At 42.1% G+C, this 19,942-nt stretch overlaps 1 protein-coding gene across 1 annotated transcript in view; it reads left to right on the forward strand.

Moving 5' to 3' along the window:
- ALDH18A1 (aldehyde dehydrogenase 18 family member A1) overlaps positions 1–19,942 on the forward strand; it is a gene marked incomplete in the record, with an annotated part of 362,299 nt that overhangs the window by 146,793 nt on the left and 195,564 nt on the right. The window contains 2 exon segments of the mRNA XM_044056733.1: positions 7,143–7,287; positions 15,899–15,972. Coding sequence (XP_043912668.1) covers positions 7,143–7,287; positions 15,899–15,972 — 219 coding nt within the window.

A 19,942-nucleotide genomic window follows, 5' to 3' on the forward strand; every position in this document is an offset into this window, starting at 1 on the left:
AGTTTTTTTTTTACATCCGCAAATATTTTTTACAAGAATTGTCTGTACATTTTTTGTTTTAAATTGGACATCATATATATAATTAAAACAGTAAAACTGAGACAAGGAAGAAACATTAGTCAGAGAACTTTGTATAGTTGAAAACTACATTTTGGAAAGAAGAGTGTGACTGATTTTGACTTGTGTAGCTTAAAATTTCAGGCCTTACAAATGAGAGTATATCTCTCCTCATCCTTTTTAAAGGACACATCATTATCGGAATAGTTGAGGGTAAGAAGGCTGAGAGCAGGTTTCTAAGAGGGCAGAAGGTACTGCTCTAAGGAGGTAGGCTGAGCAAGCTTAATGCAATAAATGTAAATTAAATGAAATTGTTTCTTTGAACAGTATGTTTATATTGCAATTCACTCAAGCCCTGGTGAGTAGAGAGGTGAGTCTCAAATGCTTGGAGTTGGAGACATTCCACTTAAGAAGACAGCTGATAGTCACTGTTAACATTTAACAAAAGAGAGAGAGAGTGCACAAAAATGGAGAACATCGATATCTGTGCAGTAACTGAGACCTGGTTCAAGGCTCCGGAGAGCACCCCTGCAATACCAGGCTACAACTCTTACCACACTTTTCGGCCACCAAACCAGGACCGAAACACTAAAGGTGGAGGAGTGTCAATATTCACCAAGGATATTCACACCACCAGGCTAGTTGGCCAACACAATGTGTCTGAAATTCTCCAAGTGCAACTAACACTAGGTAAGACTGCAATCCAAATTGTAGCTTGCTACAGATCCCCCACCATACCCCAAGATTCTCACTACACCTTTCTAAACATACTGGAAAATATTAAGATAGAACCAAACACCCTAATACTGGGTGATTTTAACTACCCTGCCATTAACTGGGAAAAATTACCAACATGGGAAATCAATGCTCCATACCTATGGTCACCCCCTCGTTAGTCAGGTCTGACCATAAGCTAATCACCCTTAACATCCACATCCCACCCCCAACCCCCAGTAAAGAAACCACCATAAAAAAACTTCTCCAAAGCCAACGTCATGCTTCTCAAGTCAGAAGTGACAAACTTTATGACACCCATGCAGACGGGAACTGAAAGTTCAACTGCTGAATCCTACACTAAGGCACTGTACGAGCACATCCACTCATGCATGAATCGTGCCATCCCAAATAGAACCAAAATGCTCTCATCCAAAAAAAGGAAGCCAATCTGGTGGTCCCCTGCCATAACCAAACTTTACAACAAAAGGAAGAAACTTTTGCAGAAAAGAGGAAAATCCCAGGATGCAAAAAACTCCCTTACTATCCTCAGTAAGAAACTGAGATGCCTCATAAAATCCTCCAAAGCTAGTTACGAAAATAAAATTGCCAAAGATTCCAAAGACAGCCACAAAGCATTCTATAACTATGTCAAGAATCTAAATGGCAATGCTCATATCTGCTCTGAGCTAAAACAGAATGGCATTAAATATACTGATCCGAAGGATATTGCCAATATCCTGGCAGATTGATTCAGTGCCAACTTCACCCCCCTCTCACCCCCTAAATGGCCCATCGCAATACCGGAAGATTGCCAAACTCCAGTAATAACGGCCACACAGGTACAAAACGCACTCTCTAAAGCCAAGAATGCAGCATCCATGGGACCAGATGACATCCCGGGCTGTGTACTGCATGAACAACTACAATATGAACTGGCACCTCACCTAAGTGTCATGTTTAATCATAGCCTCACCTCAGGTTTCATGCCCACTGAGTGGCGCAGAGCTACATTTATCCCAATCCTCAAGGGGGGATCCACCTTGGATCCCGGAAACTACCGTCCCATCAGTCTGACAAGCCTTATCTGCAAGGCCATGGAGCGTATTATCATGGAACGTATAAACAAAGACATTGGCAACCTTCAAACACTGGACCCCACCCAGTTTGGGTTTGTGAAGGGCCGATCTTGTCTCCTGAACCTGATTGACTTCTTTGAATCAGTCTCCAGAGCCATGGACAAGGGTAAGGTGGTCCACACAGCCTATCTAGACCTTGCCAAGGCCTGTGACACCATCCCCCACTTTGGAATCATAGCTAAACTTACTAAGTTGGGATTAATCCCTATGTCACCCAATGGGTTGCTAAATGGCTTACTGATAGAACCCACACTGTAAAAGTAGCCGACTCCAAATCCAGCTCCAGACAAGTGGAGTACCTCAGGGTTCAGTCCTGGGGCCGCTCTTGTTTGGCATCTACTTCTCTGAAGTACAGGTCAACACTAAGGGACTCTGGCTAACAAAGTTTGCAGATGACTGCAAACTGGGAGCCATTATTGAATCCCCAAATGATGTGGATACTCCACAAAAGGGCCTTACAGAAACAGATGCTTGGTGCCAGAGCCATGGGATCAAGCTCCATGCCAAGAAATGTATTGTTATCCCCTTTGGGAAAAAACATGGATCCATGAATTACCATATAGGTGGCAGTACACTAAACACAGAAAGTGTGATAAGAGACTTAGGGACACAGGTGGACAGTGGTCTCACCTTCGATAACCACATCGCCACAATAGTCAGGAAATCCTTCTATGTGGCACAACTCATCACGAAGGGCTTTTCATCCAGAAAAAAGGAGGTCATTGTCACACTGTACTCATCCCTCATAAGACCCATTATAGAATACAATGCCCTATTTGGTATGTACCTCTCAAGACATCTGCAACAACTGGAAAGGCCTCAGAAATACCTCACTAAAAGAATCACAGGCCTAAAGCAGATGCCCTACGCTGACCGCCTTAAAAAACTCCAGCTATACTCTGTCGCATATCGTCTACTCAGAGGCGATCTTTGCTTAACATACAAGGCCATGTCAAACCCAGAGCTGTTGGACATGCTACACTTAAAGAATCCCTCAGAGCTACACGCTCCAGGGATCTAAACCTTGTCATCACAATAAACAAAACATGCTGGAGAGATAGGTTCCTGACCCAGAGACTCCCCAGAATCTGGAATAGATTGCCTATACATGTCAAGCAGAGTGCCTCTTTGGACGTCTTCAAGAGGAACCTTGACGATTGGATGGGAGAAAGGAAATTCACCCCAGGGATGACGTCAGTCGCCCTGCTAGACAGGGGTCCAGGAAAGTAAATAATGTGGGAAGAAATAGCCAGGGAATTGTTATGGCTAGGCTTGTATAGGCCCTAGGGCTGATGGCCTAGTACCAACCTATGTGACTGTATAGTACAGAGCTGCATGACGTAGAAACTGGGTTTGTCTTTTGAAATGCTGTTCGTGTTCAGGTTAATAACTTGTATCCCATTTATTTGCCCTGTAGTTGATTTGCTCTTAATTTTGCTAAAGCTAATTGCTTTGTTGCACTTGTTTGTATAGTTGCTTGGTGGGGGATTCATAGGTGTATAGCAGGCTGATGACCCTGGGGTTTCAAGTCTAGCTATACAACCCAAATATGTGTCCCATGAGTTATTGTACGTTAGAGGTCATTTTAAGGGATGTATGTTAGGGCATGCTTTAACAACCACCTCTATCCATCAGAGACATAGGTGTCAGACCAGGGCTGAATTAATGATCCCTCCCCCATCCACTAGTTCAAGTTGCGCTTGCAGTAGTGTTAGGAAGGGGCTGTGCTTCATATGGATGGGAAGCTTATTCCAGAGAATGAGGATTCTCTGAGGTGCATACCTATCCCTCCAACATGTCCTATTTGTCACAAGGAAGTCTAAAACTTTAGATCTAGTACTTTGTGCTGTTAATGTTTTAGATATGCAGAAGGTCCATCAGAGCAGGATCCAAGCATGCCTTGGATTCCCAGCTTAAATCACCTCTTGGCAATCTGTAGGAAACAGAGTATAGAGATAGAGCTCTGAGGTTATCTGCATAGGACATTGTGTTTATACTCTGTATCCATTTTCTGAAGAACCTCTGTAGAACTTCTAGTTTGGTGCATGTGTCTGGTCAGGTACAAACTGAAGTGGGCATTATACTCCTCATTATGGGTCTGATGACGTTTGAGTATACTCATAGGCAGCTTAGGCATAGGCCAACTAGGCGGTTGCCTAGGGCGCTGTTCTAGTAGGGTACTTTTCCTGTATTTATTTGGTGTAGGTAGACCAGAATGGGGGCACCGAGTGGTGTGGTGGGGGCACCATGGAGCCCTTTTGCCTAGGGCACCAGCTGACCTAAGGCCGCTCCTGAGTATACTGGCATGATTACTTCCCAGGACGTAGATGCCATGGTCTTACTTATAAATTGAGTGGCATATAATGATGTTCTTACTACCTTAGATGCATGTCAAACGCCAGTTTATTAATTAAACGAGTTCCCAAATCCCTGACTACTATGTTTACTTTTAGGGCTGTTTTATCAAAGAGGTAGTTTCCGTGGGTGGCTGACTTCACAAAAGGTACTATTATGTGTTTTTTTCCACTGAATTTTAAGCAATGGCTTTGGCACCAGTCATTTGTCAGTGTTGGACCTTCCTGTAAGATATTAGTATATTGGGGGTGGTTGTATGATTGCTCCTAGCTTGCAATATTTATTTTCTTTATTTATTTTACATTTGCTGACTGGGTTTGTCCGACTGAGCTGAGTAGCCCTTTTCAGCAAAGGTCCAGGGAGAAAAGTCCACAATATTACAATAAGTTTAACAGATGTAGTACACAAAAGGCTTCAGTATTTTACAATTTGTATAAATAGAAGCAATAGACAATGACAAAATTATTATTATTTTTTTTTAAACGGCAACGAATTTCAAAATATCAATTGTTGACATAATTTTTGAATCGGGAGTGAAGAGAGAGATGGTCAAGTAGTGATTGTAAGGTTGCAATTTGAGTAGATTGGTTAGACTTGCCCTTTACATTGGACCTGACTTCTGAAAAATAGATGCCAAGAGGAGTGGAGCCAGTAAATAGTCTTGGGGGACTCCACTTGTGACCAGTCCTAACTTCCTGGATCTTGTCTGTGAGCCAGCTGCCTATCTAGCAAGTTACATAGGGGTTTATGTATAATTCCTTGAGTTTGTTTACAGTGCCCAAGTGGGGTATTGTATCTGATGCCTTGGCTAGGTAAGGGTAAGCATTATGTACCATTTTGCCCTCATCCATTGTCTTGGTGACCTTCTCAAATAAGTCCACCAGGTTCAGGCGGCTTGACTTGTCTTTGACAAAACTAAACTGGCTTGGGTCCAGTGTCTGAAGGTTTCCTATGTCATTATTAATCATTTCCATCATAATTCTTTCCATGGCTTTGCATATGAGACTGGTCAAGCTAATGGGTCTTTAGTTCTGGAATCCATTGGCAGTTGTCGTGCAGCCGAATGACTGTTGCAGTCCTCTGTTCGCATGGCATGAAGCCTGTGCGGATGCTGTGGTTAAATGGCGAGTCCAGTGACCCTGATAAGTCATATTTCATACTGTTTTGTAGGCATCCTGGAATCACAGAAAATATTCCAAAGATAAGGGTGCCAAACAGAAACCAGTAAAAAGTCAAACACTGGCACCGCAAGAAGCACAACCAACAACAAAATGCCAGTAAGGTGATAAAAACAGGTCTTTATTCACATGATGTGAATAAAGACCTGTTTTTATCACCTTACTGGTATTTTGTCATTGGTTGCTTTTCTTGTGTTGCCGGTGTTTGACTTTTATAGGCATCCTGAGATATTAACCAAGCCCGGAGAGTCTGTATTTTTGGCTTTGACAGTGTATCTAAGATCTGCTCCCTATTTGTAGTTGGAGGGGTTATGCTGCGTTTTATTTCCTGGGGGTGAGAATGGGCTGAAGTTGGAGCTGAATTTGTCAGCCAGAAGATTTGCTAAATCTCTTGGTTCCATGTATGTAGCTCCATTTTCCAACTGTTCAGCACACTATTGTGTTCTGCTTTTGAGGTTTTGGGCATTGCTAAAGAAGCCATTGTGGTTGTCCGTGGCCTGGGTTGCTATCTTTACCCCCAAATATTTGCTTTATTGGACTTAATTAGTCCTCTTAGTTGTCTATTCAATTTCATGAGACTATCTTTTTGTGTGCGCTACAGTTCCTAATTTTAGTTTGTTTTTTGTTAATTGTGGGTTTACTTCTGGTAGGCACAGCAGCTTCTTTGCAGTCATTGACATGGTTGTATAATTTCATATAGGCTGCTGTGTTGTTTGGAGAGGCTTGAAGTGTTGACTGGTTATCACTTAATAAAAGGTAGTTTGCCTTAGAGTAATTCCTAACTGTTAAAAGGGTTTGTTAGCGTTATAGAATTCTTATTTCTAAGGAGACTGCTTTGTGGTCTGGCCTGATCTTACCAGAGAGGACACTACACTTGGGTGTGCAGTGTTCTCTCATATTTGAGTAACCAGCCCAATATCTTTGTACCTCTAGTGGGTATATGCACCAGACAGTCCAATGTGTTTGTTTTACAAAGTCTAGGAATCTCTGTGCTTGCAAGTCTGGGGCTGTGTAGGATTCTCAGTAAATAGAGGGATAAATAAAGTCCTCTTAATTATGGCATTTGGTGGAATGGTGAATGTGTCCAATAGGTCTAAGTATGAGCTATTGTTTTCATGGTGCATAAGAGGATGAACTATAGCTTGCTAGGATATGGTAATCTGAACATCTATGAACTCCAGTAATGCCATCCTGTTTTACCAACCTTTGGTAGCCCTTGGTACTTGTGTATGTGAGTATTTTTTAACATACTGTTTTAAAATTCATAAGATGCACCTAAGTGTATGATTTTAATTTTATTTTAGATGCTGAATAAATGCTACATATATGTGCTACTTTCACATCCCTGTCCAGTACTTTCAGGCCCTTGATACCATCATTTGGAATAACATGTATTGAAGAGGGTAGGAAAATATGGTTGTGTTAGCTGGTGTCTTTTCTGAGTTCAGTCCATGGAATTCTTGTCGGGTCCGTATATAGTTTATTCCTTATGTCAACAAGTTGAATAGCTAATTTGATAGTTAGTGTCTCAACTTCTGATTCAGATGTTTTACTAACCTGTCATTCATACCTGAATTGGAAAAGTTTGTTTTGCGATTCCTTCCAGGGGAGTTGTGCATCTCACTGTTATACTGGTATAACATATTAATAATAGAACTAATGTGCCCTTTAGTTATTGACGACAGTCTTGTTTGTTCAGGTAAAAGCTGCTCTCTGGGCTCTTCAGGGTGGTACATCCGTTGTCATTGCAAATGGGACAGATCCAAAGATTTCTGGTCATGTCATTACTGACATAGTAGAGGGCAAGAAAGTTGGGACCTTTTTCTCTGAAGTGAAACCTGCAGGTAAGTTACAATTTGCATATAGACTATACTTATTATTTGTAAAGTATATGTATTCTGCCAAGGTGGTACTTGGAAAGGATATGCATATCTTTTTTGCTATAATTCTTAGCATTGTGTGCACTGGGGCTCACATGTACTTTTATGAAAGTACGTGTGACTCTGCACCTTGTTATTGTAAACTGTAGTGTGTTTTTTGTTGTGATTTTGTAAAATCTCATGAGAAGTATATTAGATCACATATGTATGTGTGTGTGGTAATCATTCAGCTGTTCTTTTGTATGTTAAGTATTTTACCAGTCACTTTTCAGATGTGTTTTTAACTTGCTTCAGGTCATTCTTTCCATCCTAACACCAATGAAAACTACCCTTTTTTTAACTTGGTACTTCATATCTTACACATTTAGGGTAATATGCTGGTAGATGAGTATCTGAAGATTAAATTATGCTTTTCAGAAGGTCTGTCTTGATTTTAGAAAGCTGTCCCTAGAGAGAACCAGAAGTGAGTCTCTTCAAAGTTTGAGTCTTGTGAAATGCTTATGCTTTTACCATGAAGCTTTGGAAGAATAAAATGTGTAAGCTGTAGAGCTAGTCTGAGCACAGGTACACACAGTAGTTTAGGAGACATAAAGAAGCATTTTTGCCATTTCCACGAAAAATGTCCTTTAGATGAGACGTTAAACTGCTTGAACTGGAGATACCTCGGGTGGATGCAAAAGATGCCATGACACCTATCAAAGAAAGAAGGGGAAGCTCCCTGATGACCTGGCTAAATTTCCCCTAGTACTATAAATATAAATACTACTTGGGTCTTCCAGAAGAGAGATCACTACCCTAGTGGGACTAGCTCTTTCAACAAAAGAATAAATAAAATAAAGATTAATGGATGTAGACATCTGAGATCTTGCCACAAACATCTGGCGAAATGGTTTGAGAATTTAAAAAGTTTCTAGGTAGTAGAAAATTTGAAATTTTTTTGAAGTGCATACCCCTCACTGAGGTCAGGAGGAAACAGAATCAGAAAGAGGAGTTCCTTTGTTCTCCCCACAGAATTGAGATGGAATGATGCTGTACAAATCTGAATTCTGCACATTTTGGAGGAAATAAGAGGTTATTTAGGTTTTGTAAGGCTTTGAAGTGCTTGTGTTTTCACTACAAATGTGTGAAGAAAGAGTGTAGTGCATTTCTGCTGGTTTGCCAGTGTCCTCCATAACAAATTCATTTATTGCTAACCAAGCCCATAAACTTTCAGGAGCTACCACCTCAGGTGTCCCACATGGCTCAGTAATTGCATCCCTCTTTATTAATGCCCTGTCCTGGAATGTTTGCCAGCTAAACTGTCTGTTGTATTATGATAACATTGTCATTGCTAGGGCAGCCAACAGTGTTGCTTGTCTTCAAAACAGTACCATAACTTTGAAAGTCTCTGAAACTGATTACTTACAAGTAACACATCATGAAAAATAAATTGTGCCATTTGGCACAAATAAGACTTGCTAACATTCCTCTGATGCACATAACTAACACATGGGGTCTCCCTTTGCCAGTACTCATGTAACACAACTAATTAGGGATAACACTTGACCCATACCGCTCTTTCCTGCCTCACATTGAAGATCAAGTCAACATAATCCTCACAAAGCTCAGAGGAGCATATAAACTATCTCTCCTGCTCCCTTTAAACACCGTATGAGCTACTGCCCTAAATATACTGCTACCATGACTAGAATATAACTTTTCCATCTTTGCATCATGAACATTCTTTAAAAAGTCTGAAAGTGATGTTCAGATTTGTTCACATCAGCCCTCACAATGAATATCATTGCTTCCCCCAGCGGTGGGAATGTTTGCTGTAAATGATTGTCAAATTGACACCCTGACCCCATGTGCAAAAAGGGGGAAAAGGGTTTGTGGATGGATGAAATCTTTGAAAATCCATTTGGCTCCCAAATTACAGCAAGTCGTCCTTTTGCTTACTGCACTGACTTTTAGCTTGGTGATAACTGTCCCCTCTAAAAAGAAAGTGTTTCTTTTCAGAAACACATCTCGTCTCTATGAAACTCTAGTGGCAGTCTTCTAGCTTAGATGCCCTTTTGCTTTTAACTAACTTCAAAAACTTTATCAGAATTGCACCCACAGTTTGGAACTCTGCTCCAGACATCCGGACCACATTTAACTACTAGGAAACAACCTGTAAAATACCTCCACAAAGCACATAGTGCACTTGCTCTGATATTCCCTAGATAAAAATCATCCTATACTGTTACCATTCTTCTAATGTAAATACATTGATGAAAACTGCTGACTGCTGAACCACTTTGCTGTTCCTTTTCAGAATCACATTTATTGGCCAAGTATGTATACATGCAAAGAATTTGACTCTGGTTCCAGTTATTCTCTAAGTATGAATTACATAAATGACATACATACAACTGTTAAGAACAAGCCAAATGACATACATGTAACTGTTAAGAACAAGGTAAAAAAAAGTAAATGTACATCCAAGGCGCAAAGTGTAACTCGGTGCAAGAAATACTGAAATTCTGAAAGAAACAAGTATTAACAATATGTAAACAATACTGCATTATCCTCTGAAGCATGGGAAGAAATACCCCAACCTAATAAGCTGAGTTAACCGTTTGAGCTTGATGGCCTGTGGAAAAAATTGTTCTTTTATCTGCTTGTTTTGGCGTATATTAATCTATAACATTTGGCTGATGGTAATAATACAGTAAGTTTAAGTACTTGGGATCAACAGTTCAGAGTAATGGTGAGTGTGGAAGAGAGGTGAAGAAGAGAGTACAGGCAGGATGGAATGGGTGGAGAAGAGTGTCAGGAGTGATTTGTGACAGACGAGTACCAGTAAGAGTGAAAGGGAAGGTCTACAAGAGGGTAGCAAGACCAGCTATGTGTTATGGGTTGGAGAAAGTGGCATTGACAAAAAGGCAGGAGTCAGAGCTTGACCTGTCAGAGTTGAAGATGTTAAGATTTGCATTGGGTGTGACGAGGATGGACAGGATTAGGAACAAGTATATTAGAGGGTCAGCCCAGGTTGGAAGGTTTGGAGACAAAGCCAGAGAGGCAAGATTACATTGGTTTGGACATGTGCTGAGGAGGGATGCAGAGTATATTGGGAAAAAGATGCTAAGGATGAAGCTGCTAGGTAACAGGAAAAGAGGGAGGCCTAAGGTAAGGTTTATGGATGTGGTGAGGGAGGACATGCAGGTGGTTGGTGTGACAGAGTAAGGTGCAGAGGGCAGGAAGAAATGGAAACAGTTGATCTGCTGTGGCGACCCCCAACAGGAGCAGCCGAAAGAAGAAGATTCTTTAGAAAAATGCATACCAAGTCTATTATTATTTAACAACTTCAGTACTTTTTATGAGAAACGGACAAAAATATGGGGCAAATATCTGGATAGATGAGGGGCATGCTGCCTGCCTCTCTCTCTCACACACAAACACACACACACACACACACACACACACACACACACACACACACACACCATACCTCTCAACCTCTTAGCTCAAGAAATCTGCACAAAGCCCGTCATAATGGCAGGGCAAAGGCCCAAAACTAAGGACACATTTTAAATATTGATCATATAAACCTAGAATGTTGCTATAGGGTAACAGGATTTGTGTTATGTTTTCTCTGAAAGATATGAATATGAAGTCTGATACTCAAATGCACGTAATTTAGTGACTTTAATCCTCAGATCATCCCAGTGATTTGTCAAAAAAAAAAAAATTTATGAGGAGCAGACCAAACATATGTGATAAAAAATCTGGACAATCTGCAAAAATATGTACAGTTGAGAGGTATGCATGTTATTACTTAGTGACTTTAATTCTTAGATCATCCCGTTTTTAAGAGGAACAGACTAAAAACATATTCATCTTACTGCTTTCAAAATTGACAGAATAACAGGTTTTGCATTAGCATGATTTTTCTGAAGGATTTAAAGTCTGAAAATCAAATGTCTGCCATTATTTTCTGATTTGATTTCTCGTGGATTTGCAGGAAAACTACAATTTTATGAGGAACAAACTAAAAACATGAGTCAAAAATCTGGATATTTGAGAGCTGTGCACCCTACCTTCCTCTCGCACACACACACCCTACCTAAGGTCCACAATCCAAACGCCTCCCGGCATTCAAATTTTGCATGCGCCGAATACAAAGACATAAACCATCAGTTGCTCACACCTGTTGCATCTGTGCAACCAGACACAAAGGGTATGTAGGGAGTTCTTAAAGAAGAACACCCTTAATTAAAATTCCCCAGCCTATTGCTGGTTCAGGCTCTGCGATAAGTCAAGACTTTCCAAATTGCCCAGAGGAGGCGGAAGTGTTGTTCTTTTATGTTGTTTGTTGCTAGGGCTACAGCAGAAATTTGTTGGCCAGTTAAAGCGGAGTCCGGTTAAAGCAAGACCGGATAAGAGGGAGTCTACTCTATAATACGCTTTTCGAAGCTAGAGTAAAGGAAGAGGGGAAGGAATGAAAATGGCCTGTAATAGACTACAGTAGAAAGTAGAATTGATTGAAAGGTTGTAAGAAGTCTGAGGTAGAAGTACTTTAATTAGCTAGAGTGTGGAGGAGTAACTTAAATGTGCAGAGGTGAGGAGAGCAGATAAAAGTGAAAGCATAATAGCAGTGATAATGAAAATGGTTGTGTAGTACTGTTAGTGTTTTAATGTAATGCAAGGGGGAAGAGGGGCTGAAAACAAGCAGTGCTGATGATAAACCAGCATGGAAAAGGAGCATTTCATTGTGGTAAATCAGGGTTTAAGGTACAGAAGGAAAATGTTTAATTGTGACAGCCAGCATAATGAAAACATTTACCACGGACTGATAAGTGTTTTATTTTCATTAGACTATTTTAGCATTTGAGGAGTGATAAGTGCACTGTCTTATTTATGTAAGTGCTGTAATACTTAATGAGACTGAGATGCAGATGCTTGTTTGTGACATAATCTTGTACTAACCTTGATTGGTCTTGATTAGATGGGTCTTGTAAGAAAGATCACTGGCTTAACAGGTAATTGTCATAACTTAGGTGTAATAAAGTAATTTGCTTTACTTACCATCAAGGACCATGAGGGGAGGCAGAGACGGCCATTTGGAATATGGGTAGCCCAGGATGACAATACATAGTCATTACAATAGCACAGCAAGGAGAGCAGCAGAGCTGTTGGAAGTGCCATTAATACATGCAACAGCTAGTATAAGTGGGGCAAAAAAATATTTAAAGTTGCCATGCTCCAAAAATCAGTTATAGGAGATGTATTTGATAAGGGTATCTTAAAATAGGTTTAAAAATCAGGTATACCAAACTTAAAACAAAGTTGCAAGTTGCCAGAGGGGGAGAGACACCTGAGGGCAGTCTAAGATAGAATGCCTGTATGCCATACACCACACAGGTAGAATGTTAAAGTGAATTACAAAAAATGACAGTGGAGAGACTTCACCATTCAAACCTCTACATTTCATCAGCTGGTCATTCAAACTGGCAGCAAACGTATTTGTTGCAGGTAGTTGTTAAAGGTGAAGCATTTTTAGCAATGTTTCTTTTTCTAAGGCTAGTACAACTACTTTTGTTACTCTGTGCCTTTGGACATTGGTGGAGACTGATGGCAGCACTTTCAACACTCAGTGATTACAGTTGAAAACATTTAGTGATCATTGGAGAGGTATAGGAAGTGAGGCAAATAGCCTTTGTTCCTCTTAGAACCATGGGGAGGGGGACATCCACAGCAGATCTGTGCACCTTTTTTGGGAAGTGCCTGGCCAGGCTAACGTGATTAAAAGGTCCTCGTAAACACCACCCGCAGTGCTGGGTCCCCAGTCTCTCTCTCCTGCGTGAACTCTTCATTTTTATGGCCTTTCATTCATGCTGTAAGCCATTTATGAATGCAGACTGTGCCAAGCTATAAGTTTCCTATCATCAGCCCAGTTATCTTCAAACCTTTAAAATTGATGTAAAGATTTTAAATTACTGCTGGTATATGTGATTCCATGATAGTATCTGAGACTGAGTGTATTGCTTCTTAGGTATGTTTTTATATTGGTTAAAATTTACCTTTGTACCCCTTTTGCCACTTGGATTACTTGAGATACTTATGCCTGGTAGTGCCAAACAAACCTGTGATAACACCTAAAATCTCAATACAACTTGCCCGTTATTACTCAGTATTGAACATAGTAATCTTCATCTGTCATTGTAGTTATTCTTGACACTAGGAATATTGCAAGCAAATTTTTGCTGCACGGTCTCATTTTGATTTCTTTTTGACTTTAAGAACAAAACTCTGAATTTTGTTCTAGAATTTGTCTAATTCAAGATTTGTATAAACCACATATTACAAGTCTGATCATGAGATTTAATTTACACTTTGCTGACTGGATTAGTTAAATTAGTCTGGTGACCTCTTTTCAGGAGAGACCTGAGGTGATATTCATACTAAATAGGAGAAATGCTTATGCTCTCTCAAGTGCTACGAGATGGCAGAGTGCAAGAAACGTCTCATCATTTGTAGTGCTCTTCCTTTAAATGCTGATACACACATTATTATTAATAATGACATCTAAATCATTAACACACCTAGATTTTAAGCCAAACTTTTTTGTTTTACAATTGCAAGCTGTCCAAACTGTCAGTACAGTACTACGGATGGTCCTTAAACCAAGCTTAGCCCTCTTATTTCCACCAATGTACAAGTTTTACTTCTCAGACTTATTTTGTACTATATCAATGATTCCTAGCTTACAGTAATCTATATATTTGAAAACATGACTGCCATTACATTTTGAGAAAATTGGAAAAACATAAATAACATTGGTCCCTTCACAGATCCTTGTGGAGCACCTGAAGAGATGTTAGTCCATATGTGTGTGCACCCTAATATGATGCCCCTTTGTTTACAACCTACAAGTTAGTTATCCTGTACAGTATAATGTAACACTGCTCAGTCGGAGTGTTTATTACAGTACTATGTGGCATTGTGTCAAAGTACCTGGCTATATAAAAGAGTACTGCTGTAACAGTTTCTATCAAAAGCCTCATTAACCAGCTTGAATAAATCAGCAAGAGTTGCCAAAGTCGATCTCCCACTAAAATCCATGTTTGTATATAGCAAGTTAAGGAGTCTAAGATCTAATACATTTAGTATGTCAGTGAAAGCCCACTTAGAAGGCTTGCCTTAAATGCAGGTTAAGTTGATTGACCTGTTTTGTACTGATTCATGGGCTTCCCCCTTTAAAGGTTGAAACCAGTATAGCAAGTTTCAAATCTTGTAGAACTAAACTTTGTGTTTAACTAGGAGTTAAACGTGGTTGTTAAAAGACAAATTAATCACCCATAATGTCTCGTGCTATCGATGCACTTGACCCTTTCCAGTGGATTTCTTACAGTGGCTCTTGTGATTATAGACTCAACTTGTTTGCACAGAAGCGAGTCCAATAACAACTAAGACTCCAGCATAATGGGCAAAAAGTATTAAAGCTTTCTCCAAATGGTCACTGCAGAGCCTTAGCTAGGCCATTTTATACTTTGGGTAGTCTGCAAGCATCCTCAATCCAAAAATCCAAAATTGAAGACCAAGAAAAGGGTCTCCTGAAACTGAAGACCAAACAACAAAAGTTGAACACCAGTGTCATCACTTTGCTCATACTTAACCAATAAGCAACACTTCAGCACTGCCGATCCTGCTCTCTTGACAGTTTGCACCCTGGCCAGCCAAACCCTTCCCCCACCACTATAGTTAATGGTACTGAGTCAGTAACTACCCTATCATATAAAGATTTTATCGCATTGTGAAATGTACAAGTTTGCTCCTGCTAGGCAGTTTGGCTAATTTCTGTTTATAGTTTGTTTTAGCCTTTCATTTAATTGTTTTTTAAGATTATAGAAACAAAATTCAGTCTTTCCTTTTTAACCTAGTCGTAACTTTGGTATACCCTATATAAACACCTCATCTTAAGCATTTTTTTTCCAGTTTTCTCTTCCAACAGTATGGCTACATAGTTCTAGCTTTGGACCTTAAATGTGAAGAAGTGCTTTCTAAGTTGGTAATTTTAGCAAAGTGATGTCCTTTTTAACAGCATGTTGTACTCAAGAACGTCTGAGAAAATTGAGTGAGAATGGAAGGAGGTCCTTATTGTTGAACCCCCCCCCCCAACACACAGGAGCTTGTATATATACATACACACACACACAGCAACTGATATGTTTAAAACAAATTTATGTTCTGTTTGTATACATTCTGAGGAGATTAGTCTACTACCTTGTGGATTTAAAAAAAAGCCTTTTCTGTACCACACAGTAAAGGGTATATCTTTGTGCTTTCTTCTGTTTAATTTCTTTGTTGGACATTTTTAAACTGTGTGGTAGTTTAAGATACTGGATTACTTCACAGATTTTGTCATTGTTATCTGCTTTGCATTGCTACATTATTTGCGGCTCTTTGCATCACTGCAGTGAGCACATATGTGTTAGGCTTGCATTTGATAGATGCAATAAAGAGTACATGGCTGAGACTTTTCACCATTTTATTTTATTTTCTTATCCACTCCATATCCCAGACCAAGGCATTTATTTACTTATTTTTGCAGGTCCCACTGTGGAGCAGCAGGCAGAAATGTCACGAGCAGGTGGCAGAGCACTGGCTGCCTTACAGCCTGACCAGGTAAGGCTGCACAGGATACAAACTCTTTTCACTGTGGAAAGGTTGAGTACCACAGAACAGTGATGCATTGTCCATTACGCTCTCGAACCAAGAATTAATAAAGTAGCTGTACATGTGCGGTAACAAGCTGTAGCAATTAGTCCAATATTCTAGAGAAGCTTGACGTTATTTGGCTAGATTATAGAAGCACATAATCTTATCTGTTAAGAGTTGCTTTTAGCTGATGGTTTACTCCAGCACAATTACCCAGTGAAAAGCACAACTATTGCGTATGCTAAAAATAAGCATCGCTGAAAAAGTATGCTAATCACAGAGAAAGTTCAGCATTTGTGTATTTTTTGTTAGCTTGTTTTCCATACATGCATCATAGAAGCACACGTTCACTGCATTCATCATTCCCCATACAGTAAAGTTTGGTACCTCCGCTAACACTGTTAGACGGTTTGTCTCTAGCAACTTTAAAAGCGATACTTTTTTGACCAAAGTTTCTTTGCCTTTGTGTAACACAGTACCATGGAAATGGAAGTATGTGGTAACATACCACTGTGGTGTGTGTGTGTGTGTGTGTGTGTGTGTGTGTGTGTGTGTGTGTGTGTGTGTGTGTGTGTGTGTGTGTGCGTGTGTCTCACTCACTGTGCGTGTGTGCGTGTCTCTCACTCACTGTGCGTGTGTGTGTGTCTCTCACTCACTGTGCGTGTGTGTGTGTGTCTCGCTCACTGTGTGTGTGTGTCTCGCTCACTGTGTGTGTGTGTCTCGCTCACTGTGTGTGTGTGTGTCTCGCTCACTGTGTGTGTGTGTGTGTGTGTGTGTCTCGCTCACTGTGTGTGTGTGTCTCGCTCACTGTGTGTGTGTGTGTGTCTCGCTCACTGTGTGTGTGTGTGTGTCTCGCTCACTGTGTGTGTGTGTGTGTGTGTGTGTCTCGCTCACTGTGTGTGTGTGTGTGTGTGTCTCGCTCACTGTGTGTGTGTCTCGCTCACTGTGTGTGTGTGTGTGTGTGTGTGTGTCTCGCTCACTGTGTGTGTGTGTGTGTGTGTGTGTGTGTCTCGCTCACTGTGTGTGTGTGTGTCTCGCTCACTGTGTGTGTGTGTGTCTCGCTCACTGTGTGTGTGTGTGTCTCACTCACTGTGTGTGTGTGTGTCTCACTCACTGTGTGTGTGTGTGTCTCACTCACTGTGTGTGTGTGTGTCTCGCTCACTGTGTGTGTGTGTGTCTCGCTCACTGTGTGTGTGTGTGTCTCGCTCACTGTGTGTGTGTGTGTCTCGCTCACTGTGTGTGTGTGTGTCTCGCTCACTGTGTGTGTGTGTCTCGCTCACTGTGTGTGTGTGTGTCTCGCTCACTGTGTGTGTGTGTGTCTCGCTCACTGTGTGTGTGTGTGTCTCGCTCACTGTGTGTGTGTGTGTCTCGCTCACTGTGTGTGTGTGTGTCTCGCTCACTGTGTGTGTGTGTCTCGCTCACTGTGTGTGTGTGTGTGTCTCGCTGTGTGTGTGTGTGTCTCGCTGTGTGTGTGTGTCTCGCTGTGTGTGTGTGTGTCTCGCTGTGTGTGTGTCTCGCTGTGCGTGCGTGTCTCTTGCTGTGTCTGTGTGTCTCACTGTGTGTGTGTCTCACTGTGTGTGTGTGCGCGCGCGCGTGTCTCACTGTGTGTGTCTCACTGTATGTGTGTGTCTCACTGTGTGTCTGCCTCTGTATGTGTGTGTCTGCCTCTGTGTGTGTGTGTGTCTGCCTCTGTGTGTGTGTGTCTGTCTCTGCGTCGGTCTCTGTGTCTCTTTGTGTCTGTCTCTGCAAGTGTGTCTCTGCGTGTGCGTCTCACTGTGTGTCTGCCTCTGTGCGTGTGTCTGCCTCTGTGTGTGTGTCTGCCTCTGTGTGTCTGTCTCTGCGTCGGTCTCGGTGTCTCTTTGTGTCAGTTTGGTACCTCCGCTAACACTGTTAGACGGTTTGTCTCTAGCAACTTTAAAAGCGATACTTTTTTGACCAAAGTTTCTTTGCCTTTGTGTAACACAGTACCATGGAAATGGAAGTATGTGGTAACATACCACTGTGGTGTGTGTGTGTGTGTGTGTGTGTGTGTGCGTGTGTCTCACTCACTGTGCGTGTGTGTGTGTCTCTCACTCACTGTGTGTGTGTGTCTCTCGCTCACTGTGTGTGTGTGTGTGTCTCACTCACTGTGTGTGTGTGTGTGTGTGTGTCTCACTCACTGTGTGTGTGTGTGTCTCACTCACTGTGTGTGTGTGTGTGTCTCACTCACTGTGTGTGTGTGTGTGTCTCACTCACTGTGTGTGTGTGTGTGTCTCACTCACTGTGTGTGTGTGTGTGTCTCGCTCACTGTGTGTGTGTGTGTGTCTCGCTCACTGTGTGTGTGTGTGTGTCTCGCTCACTGTGTGTGTGTGTGTCTCGCTCACTGTGTGTGTGTGTGTGTCTCGCTCACTGTGTGTGTGTGTCTCGCTCACTGTGTGTGTGTGTGTGTCTCGCTCACTGTGTGTGTGTGTGTGTGTGTCTCGCTCACTGTGTGTGTGTGTCTCGCTCACTGTGTGTGTGTGTGTCTCGCTCACTGTGTGTGTGTGTGTCTCGCTCACTGTGTGTGTGTGTGTGTCTCGCTCACTGTGTGTGTGTGTCTCTCGCTCACTGTGTGTGTGTGTCTCGCTCACTGTGTGTGTGTGTCTCTCGCTCACTGTGTGTGTGTGTGTCTCGCTCACTGTGTGTGTGTGTGTCTCTCACTCACTGTGTGTGTGTGTCTCTCACTCACTGTGTGTGTGTGTGTCTCTCACTCACTGTGTGTGTGTGTGTCTCTCGCTCACTGTGTGTGTGTGTGTCTCGCTCACTGTGTGTGTGTGTGTCTCGCTCACTGTGTGTGTGTGTGTGTGTCTCGCTCACTGTGTGTGTGTGTGTCTCGCTCACTGTGTGTGTGTGTGTCTCGCTCACTGTGTGTGTGTGTGTCTCGCTCACTGTGTGTGTGTGTGTCTCGCTCACTGTGTGTGTGTGTGTCTCGCTCACTGTGTGTGTGTGTGTGTCTCGCTCACTGTGTGTGTGTGTGTGTGTGTCTCGCTCACTGTGTGTGTGTGTGTGTGTCTCGCTCACTGTGTGTGTGTGTGTGTGTCTCGCTCACTGTGTGTGTGTGTGTGTGTGTCTCACTCACTGTGTGTGTGTGTGTGTGTCTCACTCACTGTGTGTGTGTGTGTGTGTCTCACTCACTGTGTGTGTGTGTGTGTGTCTCGCTCACTGTGTGTGTGTGTGTGTGTGTCTCGCTCACTGTGTGTGTGTGTGTGTGTCTCGCTCACTGTGTGTGTGTGTGTGTGTGTCTCACTCACTGTGTGTGTGTGTGTGTGTGTCTCGCTCACTGTGTGTGTGTGTGTGTGTCTCGCTCACTGTGTGTGTGTGTGTGTCTCGCTCACTGTGTGTGTGTGTGTGTGTCTCGCTCACTGTGTGTGTGTGTGTGTCTCGCTCACTGTGTGTGTGTGTGTGTCTCACTCACTGTGTGTGTGTGTGTGTGTGTCTCGCTCACTGTGTGTGTGTGTGTGTCTCGCTCACTGTGTGTGTGTGTGTGTCTCGCTCACTGTGTGTGTGTGTGTGTGTGTCTCGCTCACTGTGTGTGTGTGTGTGTGTCTCGCTCACTGTGTGTGTGTGTGTGTCTCACTCACTGTGTGTGTGTGTGTGTGTGTGTGTCTCACTGTGTGTGTGTGTGTGTCTCACTCACTGTGTGTGTGTGTCTCACTGTGTGTGTCTCACTGTGTGTGTGTGTGTCTCACTGTGTGTGTGTCTCACTGTGTGTGTGTGTGTGTGTGTGTCTCACTGTGTGTGTGTGTGTGTGTGTGTGTGTGTGTGTGTGTCTCACTGTATGTGTGTGTCTCACTGTGTGCCTCACTGTGTGTGTGTCTCACTGTGTGTCTGCCTCTGTATGTGTGTGTCTGCCTCTGTGTGTGTCTGCCTCTGTGTGTGTGTGTCTCTGTGTGTCTGTCTCTGCGTCGGTCTCTGTGTC

The sequence above is a fragment of the Protopterus annectens genome, chromosome 14.part0 (genome assembly GCF_019279795.1).
Source record: "Protopterus annectens isolate FY-2018-M chromosome 14.part0, PAN1.0, whole genome shotgun sequence".
Lineage (NCBI taxonomy): Eukaryota > Metazoa > Chordata > Ceratodontiformes > Protopteridae > Protopterus > Protopterus annectens.